The following is a 9,059-nucleotide window of genomic DNA, read 5'->3' as shown; positions in this document are numbered from 1 at the left end:
CCACACTCACACCCCCACCCCACCGTGTCTGCCTGTTGGTCTAGGCGTTGATTGCTTCTTCCTTCACGTTTTCTGCCTAAGTCTTCATCTGCTGCCCGCTATCCCCGCCAAGAGAATGGCTTGCACGCCCTGTCCCCACCAGGGCTCCGCCTTTTGGGCTGGCGCTGAGCTCTGGGCTGCGTACAACTGGGGGCCCCAGCGCGAGGCCCGGCAGCATTGGTTGGAGACCTGCCACCCACGCCCAGACCCCAGGCCAGACCTCCGAGAGGGCGGGGTCTCGGGTTCGGTTATTCGGTGCGTCCACCCTTCTCCCACCTCAGAAGGCGCGAAACGTCTTCGGGCGAGATGGGTACCTACCGCGTCCGCGTGTCCACCGGGGCCTCGCTCTTCGCGGGCTCCAACAACCAGGTGCAGCTGTGGCTGGTGGGCCAGCACGGGGAGGCGGCGCTCAGGACACGTCTGTGGCCGGCGCGGGGCACGGTGAGCTGTCCGGAGCCGGGCGGGCTGGGCTGCGCCCCCGGCCACAAATCCGTCCAATGCCGGCCGGGCCCCCACTCCTGGGGCGGTGGGCGCCAGACCGTAAGAGCCCGCTTTAGGTCCCCGCCGCTGGCCTCCCCGGAGTGGACGGGACACTCCCGCACGCCCCTCGGTCCTCGGAGCTCTCGTCTCGGAACTCAGAGGTCGCCCGAGCGCCTGTCTGCCCTCCTGTTGCCTCTGTTTCTGAAAGATGCCATTTCAAGCCTCTGCCGTGGCTGGGTGTGCGACCTTGCGGCCTTTATCACTTCAGGGGGTGGCCGTTGACACGAGGTGGTGGGAGGTGGAAGGAAGAAGCCGAGACACGAGAGCAGTCTCCGCTTCCCGACCCACCCCCTCTCCGCTCACATCCACCCGGTCCTCCGCGCACCCCCGGATATCCCCGCCTGTTCCGTTCTTTCCCAGAACCCCGGATCCCTGTGTCCGCCCCACGGACACTTCTGCGGAACGTGCCCGGGTGACGGCCTCCCCGCTTCTCACCTCCCAGCCCCTCCTGCCGGCTCTCCCGGTGGCACTCGCGCCTCCTTCCCCTCTTCGCCTCGGTCTAACCGAGAATCGAGCGCAGTCCGTTCTAACTCCTGGACGGCTCCCACATCCGTGTCCTGATGTCCACCCCCTCCGGTCACCAATGTCCCCACGAATCGGCGTCACCTTCGCCCTCTTAACCAGCCGCGCCGCCTCTGCTCCAAACCTTCCAAACCCTTCTGCAGCAAGATCGCTTTCTCCCCGGCACAGGCCCACCCTTAAAACGTTCCCTCTGCTTAAGACACTCGAACGGTTCCCGCTTGTTCTCGGGACCAAATCCAAAGCCCTCGGCTTAGCCTTCGAGCCGCGCACCCCGGGCGCCCTGCGCTCGCGCCCCAGGACGCGGCCCGCCCTCCCTTCGCCGCTGCTCTCTCCGTTTCCTCTGCTTGGCACGCCTGTCCCCCACCTTTCCGTCCCTGTCACTCTCCCTGCTAAGTCATCTCCACCTCCGGGTCTCTGCCCCGACGGAATGTCCTCCGGGAAGGCCGCGTGGGGCCGCTGTCGGCCTCGGCGGGGTCTCCCAGCTGTAATTGCCCGGTCAACAGCGCGTTTCCCGGCTCAACTGTGCGCAGGGCGCGGCGCCGGGTTCCCAGGGCCCGGCCCAGAGCTTGGCACAGCCAGTGACTATAGGGAGGAAACAGTGAAGCAAACAGTGCGCCTTTCCTCTCCCCTTCCCCACCCCCTCACTTGACGACACAGAATTGGGTCGGGGGCACCTGCCCTGTGAGCTCTCCCTTTCTCTTCTTGGCCCCCTTCGGGCCGCTCTCCCAGAGGCCCAGCGGAAGGGCGTCCGGGGGAGCAGGGCTCAGTCCGAGAACCCCTCCCGGCAGGTCCCACGGATGCTCAGCCTCTTCTATCGCCCACAGGAGGCGGAATTCAAGGAGGACGTGCTGGAGTACCTGGGGCCTCTGCTGTTCGTGAAACTGCGCAAACGGCACCTCCTTCAGGATGACGCCTGGTTCTGCAACTGGATCTCCGTGCAGGGCCCCGGGGCCAGTGGGGACGAGTTCAGGTTCCCTTGTTACCGCTGGGTGGAGGGCGACGGCGTCCTGAGCGTACCGGAGGGCACTGGTGAGCGTGGGGCTGCGGGTGAGGAGACCTTCTCTGGGGGGCGTGTGTGTGTGAAGAGCGTGCAGGGCGTGGTGGCTGGAACCTGGAGGGCAGGGGTCTTCAGGGGTTGTGGAAGAGGTAGGTTGTTGGAGCTGACACAGAGTGGCATGGAGGCTGGGGGAAGCGACAAGCCAGAAGAACAGGCTGAGGAGACACTCTGGGCAGGGACAGGAGAGAGGCTGTTAGGAAAAGTCATTGCCCGTGCTTTCTTCTGCACTTCTAGGCCGCACAGTGGTGGACGACCCTCAAGGTCTGTTCAAGAAACACAGGGAAGAGGAGCTGGAAAAGAGAAGGAAGCTGTACCGGTTAGCCCTACTCCCCGACCCCACAGTGAGCTGCTGACCCTCTGCAGTTCCAATGTCTGATTTCATTTCTACCCCACAGGTGGGGTAACTGGAAGGAGGGGTTAATCCTGAATGTGGCTGTGGCCAAAATAAATGACCTCCCTGTAGATGAGCGATTTCTGGAGGACAAGAGAATTGAGTTTGAGGCTTCACTGGCTAAAGGGTGAGAGCAAGGGGGGCTGGGTGAGGGGGGGCTGTCCTGGTCTAGTGGAGGACAATGGGCTCATGGGTTGCACCAGCCCAAGGTAGGTGCCTTTGGTTGTAATGTTTGATTCTAAAAATAACTCTCAAACTCTTTTTGCCCAATCCTCCCATGAAGGCTGGCAGATCTCGCTCTCAAAGACGTTTCAAATATTCTGACTTGTTGGAATGATCTGGATGACTTCAACCGGATTTTCTGGTGTGGCCAGAGCAAGCTTGCTGGTCAGTGGCCTCTGCCTCCTCCCCAGTACTTCTCCCAGGACTCTTACCCCCTGATCCCACCCAATCCAGGAGAATTGAAAGAAACAGGGTTAGGAGACCAGAGGCTGGGGTCTCTCTGGTAGGCTGGGGTCAAGTGGGGATGGTTTGGTGCGGTTAGAAGGACCTGAGCTCAGATCCCATAGCATGCTCAACTGCCTTCCCCAGAGCGGGTGCAGGACTCGTGGAAGGAGGATGCCTTATTTGGATACCAGTTTCTCAATGGTGCCAACCCCATGCTGCTGAGGCGCTCCGTTCACCTTCCTGCCCGCCTAGTGTTCCCTCCAGGGATGGAGGAACTGCAGGCCCAGCTGGAGAAGGAACTCAAAGTATGGACATCAGAACCCTAAGGAGGCAGAACAGTGAAATGGAGGTGGGGTCAGCATCATCTGTATTGCTGCAGGGTCCACTGTGGGCCTGGCTTGCTGCCATTCACAGGAAGTGATTCTGCAGGAGAAATCCTCAGAGATCCTGGAGAAGTACACCTGCATGGCCTTCCTACTCACATGAGAATAGTGTGCTGCGGAGGGAGGGCGTACAAAGTTGAAAGAGACAGAGTCAACTTGAAGCAATGTAACTGGGCCTTGGTGATAGGGACTCAGGAGTGGGGTGCAGAGTAAGAGAATGAAGGTTGGGGGTGTGATTGTTAATTAGGAGTCAATGTGAAACAATTGAGAGAAAATTCATGGGATTATAGGGTCAGAGAGACTTGGATTTGAATCCTGGCTCTGCAGTTTGTAAGCTGTGTGACCTCGGGCAAGATACCCAACCTCTCTAATCATCTGTTTCCTCTTCTGTAAAACTGGGGTTAATTCAAGTACATATAAGAATTATATGAAGTAATCAGCATGTGATCCACTACCTGGTACAAAGTAAGTGATGGAGACAAGTTAGCTCCCTTCTCCCTTTGGCGAATCAAGGTGGGAAGAAGATGCCTTGTGCTGATAGCAGCCCTTGCCATATCCCCTCATCCAGGGAGGCACGCTGTTTGAAGCTGACTACTCCCTGCTGGATGGGATCCAGGCCAATGTCATCCTGTGTAGCCAGCAGCACCTGGCTGCCCCTTTGGTCATGCTGAAACTGCAGCCTGATGGGAAACTCTTGCCCATGGTCATCCAGGTGAGAGGACTGAGAATTTCTGCTCTCCAGGGGTTGGCCTTCTCAGCTCAGCCCCTCGTCCAAATTCACTTAGTACCCATTCTCTGCCAAAGCATTGTGATAAGGCATTGGGGGAGACATTAATGTAGGAAATAGACAGTCTTTGATTTTAAAGGGTTTTCAGTCCGGCTGGAGAGACAGACTGGGTAAGTCTGAATAAGCTCCAGTACTGATGAAGTCCCTGAGGAGAGAGACAGTCTGGGAAGGAAGGATCACTGGAGGCGGGGTGGTCATGAGCCTTGGAGAGGGTCAGAACTTAGACAAACAGGACGGAGGGGAAAAACCTGTCCCAAAGGGCAAGATGGGCTAAGCAGAGAGGCTGAGGTAGAGGGGTCAGGAGATTCCTAGTGGACAGTCAGACTGGAGTGTTGGGAAGTAATGTGAGGTGAGAGGGGCCAGATCAAGCCAAGCTAATAAGGAGGATGAATATGGGAAGCTGGTGAAAGCTGCTATGAAAAATGCTGTGGACACAGTATACAGGCAATTGTGTTTAGGATGGATTGGAGCAGGGAGACACTAGATATAGGGATTAGGGTGACCTGGTGGAAGTGATGGGCTGAAATGTGTAGTGGCTGAAGGGATGGAGGGGAAAAGTGGGTGGGAGTGCAGAGAGATTCAAGGAGAGAGAAAAAGGGGGAGTCAGGCCAGGCACCAGCAGAGATAGGGCAAATAAAGAGGGAAAGATGCCTGGGTAGGCTTTTGTCTTGCTAATATTGAGGTAATGGGGAGACATTCAAATTGTCTAGCAGGCAGCTGAGAACTGGAGACTTAGTCTTCTGCGTAGAGGTCCTGTTGGAAGATTGGAGAGTGGCTGAGATTTCTGAAAGAGTGTGGGGTGAGGGAAGCAGGGGGTTTGAATCTTGTCTACACTGAGAGGGCTGAGAGGTGAAGAGCGGCTGGAGAAGGTAGTGGAAGAGCAGTTTTTGCAGGAGGCTGAGGGCAGAGCAGCTTGCTAGTGTTAACGCACCTGTAGGAAAAGGAGGGGAAGGACTGGTAGCTGTAGGGGAGAGCAGCAGCAAGATGGAGAAAGCTAAGCAGATCTGAAGGACAAAGGCAGAGGTTATACATGGCAGGGAGGGGAATCACTGGGCACCTGGCACTCATCTCCTCTCTCCTCTTCTCCCTCTTGTCCTTGCTCCAGCTTCAACTTCCAAGCCTGGGATCCCCCCCACCTCCACTTTTCTTGCCCACGGATCCCCCAATGGTCTGGCTCCTGGCCAAATGCTGGGTCCGTAGCTCTGATTTCCAGCTTCATCAGCTGCAGTTTCATTTCCTGAGGGGGCACTTGATGGCTGAGGTCATTGCTGTGGCCACCATGAGGTGTCTTCCATCGATACATCCTATCTTCAAGGTAACACCTTATTCTCTTCTCTCCTGCCTGCCTCTCTCCCTGCCTTAATATACGTTCCGACCTCTGGAGGCTTCCTCTTTTCTGGAATCTCAGGATCTGGAGAGAACCAACCAGTAGAAGACAAGGGAGTGAGGGAGGGCGAGCATGTCTTGCTGCATTTTCAGTGGGCAATGTCACCTCCCAAGGGGGTGAAGATAATTCTTGGGGAAAGGGACAAAAAAAATCTTACTCTTTGTATGCACAGATATTCATAGAGTATATAAACAGTTCATGCAAATGATTGAAGATTCCATCCAATTAGAGGGGACCATGCAAATAAGGTAAAAGGCTTTTTTCCAGCCAATCTTTGACGAGTTCTAAAATAGTAACAGGTTAGTTAGAGGGGCTCAGGCCCACGACAGTAGCCTTGTTTATTACAGACAATTAGAGCAAAATATTCACCCATTAAAAATGTTTATTGGGTGCGTTCTATGTGACGAGAACCATTCTAGAGGCTGGTGGTAACATCTGGATCAGGCGAGGTCTTGATTTTTTAGGATTTTCATTTCCAATAGGGGCAAGCAGACAATAGAGTTTGTATTGTAATATATTAGCTGTGGTAAGTATGATGCAGAGAATCAAAGCAGGGTATGTGAGGGCGAGTTTAGACTGGGTGGCCAAGAAAGTCTCCCTTGAGGAGATGATGTACAGAATGAGAATATAAGGGGGAGTCACTGTGAGATGACCAAGGGTGCACTCAGAGTTCTGTGCAGAGGGAGCAGCTCGTGCAAAGACCCTGAGGCAAGAATGAGCTTGGCTTGTTTGAAGAGCAGAATAAAGGGGAGTGAGGAGATGAGGTTCTGGAGGTAGGCAGGGGTTAGATCGTACATTCTCAGTGGGGGCAATTATGCCCCCCAAGGGGGTGAAAATGATTGCGAGGGTTGAAAAAGTCTTGTTATTTTTATGTATAAAGCACGGTTATGATACAGTACATAAACAGATAGACAGTATATATGTAGCATGAAAATTTCATGGGGGAAGTAAGATTAGGAAAAAATGTCTCAGAAGGCTCCTTAGGGGGCTGATGATAAAGAAAAGGTTGGGAAACATTGGTCTAAACCTATGAAAAGAATATAAAAAGAAAAGGAGAGCTATTTCAATTATCATAAAGTGCTAAATCAATGGTTTGTGGATTGAATTAGGTGATGCAAATCAACTGAAAACTCGGTGTTGAGAAGCCACCGAACTTCAAGTCTATGCTTTTCCTGAACACCTGATGCCTCTCCTGCTTTCAACCCGTTTCCCACAGGGCCCTGCTACACCTCTCTTCTGACTTTGCCCTTCCCTGCTTTTCTCCCTCTAGCTTATAATCCCCCACCTGCGATACACTATGGAAATTAATGTCCGGGCCAGGACTGGGCTGGTCTCTGACATGGGAGTTTTCGACCAGGTATGGAGAGACAAAGGGGGATTTGCAGGTTCACTCTCCCTTCTGGCTCTGGCCTCAGGGCAGCTTGATTTGCCTGACCCTGCTGTCCTTGCTTCTCAGGTGGTGAGCACAGGTGGGGGAGGCCACGTGGAGCTGCTCAAGCAAGCTGGAGCCTTTCTAACCTACAGATCATTCTGTCCCCCTGATGATTTGGCTGACCGGGGGCTCCTGGGAGTCAAGTCTTCCTTCTATGCCCAAGATGCACTGCAGCTCTGGGAAATCATCTCTCGGTGAGGCAAGGGGGAAGGCAGGGCTGGTGGGGTGGGGGTGAAGGTGGAGGTCAGGACCTCTCTTGCCCTGACCCCTTGGCTGCAGGTATGTGGAGGGAATTGTGAATCTACACTATAAGACAGATGTAGATGTAACAGATGACCTTGAGCTGCAGAACTGGTGTCGAGAGATCACTGAAATTGGGCTGCTAGGGGCCCAGGATCGAGGTAAGAGGAGCTCCTGCTATGAGATCTCAGACACAAAACACAAGAGATTTGTTCGAATCTTCTCTACTTCTATGGAATCTTCCAGAAGCATTTCCAACCCCTATGACAACTCCTAAAGGCCTTCCCAGATTCTGTTCTCTCTCAGCTAGAGGCAGGTCCCATCTTATACACTGAAATTCCCACCAGGTTCCAGATGCAGTGGGACCAGTGATTGCTCATAAATGTTTAACAACCAGCTCTCTGGATAAAAAGCCCTGATTTGTAGCATTTGCCCATTTCCATGGTGTAAATATTCCCATTGTGGCTACCAATGTGATGTCAGCCAGCTTGCTCAACAGCTGAAAAGTTAACATCATTGACTCTTATGAGCCCGTATGAGCTGCACCAGCACCCCACTGAGTGGCTCTTCTGGCAGAGCTCCCCGTTTCCCTAGCCCACCCCACTCTCATGTTAATTCTCACAAGAGTTGCTGCTAGTTCCTGGCACCCCTTCTCATGGATCTCTGCCTTGTCTCTCTGAGCTCTGCTTCTACTCCTGGCCTCAGCTCTAACTTTCCTCACCTCTTGCAGGGTTTCCTGACTCTTTACACTCTCGGAACCAGATTTGTCACTTTGTCACCATGTGCGTCTTCACCTGCACTGGTCAACACTCCTCCACCCACCTAGGCCAGGTATTTACCAGAGGCAGGCAGCTGGGAATTTGTGGCCTGGAGTGGGAGAGGGGGTTGTGTGCAGGTGGGCTAAAGGTATTTCATGCTTAACATACATGGACTCTGGATCCCTGCCCCTCCTTAGCTGGACTGGTTCACTTGGGTCCCTAATGCACCCTGCACAATGCGGCTGCCCCCGCCGACCACCAAGGATGCAACGCTGGAGACAGTGATGGCAACACTGCCAAACTTTCATCAGGCTGCTCTCCAGATGTCCATCACTTGGCAGCTGGGCAGACGCCAGGTCATTATGGTGAGAGCCAGGTGCCTGGGTTCCTGAGGAAGGAGGCAGCTTTGGGGAGGTGTGGCATGCCAAACTGGGGGTCATAAGGCTCTTAGTTCCTCCCTTTTCTCCATTCTAGGTGGCTTTGGGCCAGCATGAGGAGGAGTATTTTTCAGGCCCTGGGCCTGAGTCTGTACTGAGGAAGTTCAGGGAGGAGCTGGCTGCCCTGGATAAGGAAATTGAGACCCGGAATGCCAACCTGGACATACCCTACGAGTACCTGCGGCCCAGCCTGGTGGAAAACAGTGTGGCCATATGACTGTCCCAGTCTTTGCTTGTTTCAGCTCCTCCACCCAAGCCACAATCCCATTCCTTCATGGTTTCAGCCCTGTCCCTCCAAATCCCACCCTCTTCCCATGTCCCAGCTCCCTAAAGAGGTGCTTTTTTGTTGTCTGTGCCCCCAGTGAACACATGTTGTTGTAGATGTGCTGAAAACATGGGGCCTTGCTCCATTCCTTCCTGTCTCCTTTTCTATTTTCCTCCCTTCCTCTCTTCTTCCCTCGTCATTCAGATCTCCCACAGGGCAAACAATAGCATCGACTATTTCAAGAATAGAATAGGGTGATAATGCAATATCACTCCACAATTTAATGAACCAAATGTGATTTTGAGTCTAAATTGAGTTTGACAACAACAAAAAGATATTTTAGACTAATTATAGAAAACTAAGACTGAACTATT

At 53.8% G+C, this 9,059-nt stretch overlaps 1 protein-coding gene across 1 annotated transcript; it reads left to right on the top strand.

Annotated features, from left to right (window-relative positions):
• The first annotated feature begins 345 nt into the window (after positions 1 to 345).
• On the top strand, positions 346 to 8,637 carry LOC134388714 (polyunsaturated fatty acid lipoxygenase ALOX15). The gene is made up of 14 exons (XM_063111972.1): positions 346 to 480; positions 1,926 to 2,130; positions 2,393 to 2,474; positions 2,554 to 2,676; positions 2,833 to 2,936; positions 3,141 to 3,301; positions 3,948 to 4,091; positions 5,272 to 5,481; positions 6,824 to 6,910; positions 7,010 to 7,179; positions 7,265 to 7,386; positions 7,956 to 8,056; positions 8,181 to 8,348; positions 8,458 to 8,637. The coding sequence occupies exons 1-14, from the start codon at positions 346 to 348 to the stop codon at positions 8,635 to 8,637; spliced, it is 1,992 nt and encodes a 663-aa protein (XP_062968042.1).
• The last annotated feature ends 422 nt before the right edge of the window (positions 8,638 to 9,059 follow it).

This window comes from Cynocephalus volans, chromosome 10 (assembly GCF_027409185.1).
Source record: "Cynocephalus volans isolate mCynVol1 chromosome 10, mCynVol1.pri, whole genome shotgun sequence".
Taxonomy (NCBI): domain Eukaryota; kingdom Metazoa; phylum Chordata; class Mammalia; order Dermoptera; family Cynocephalidae; genus Cynocephalus; species Cynocephalus volans.
The sequence above is the reverse complement of the archived record's forward strand: the minus strand, read 5'-3'. Positions and strand labels throughout refer to the sequence as shown.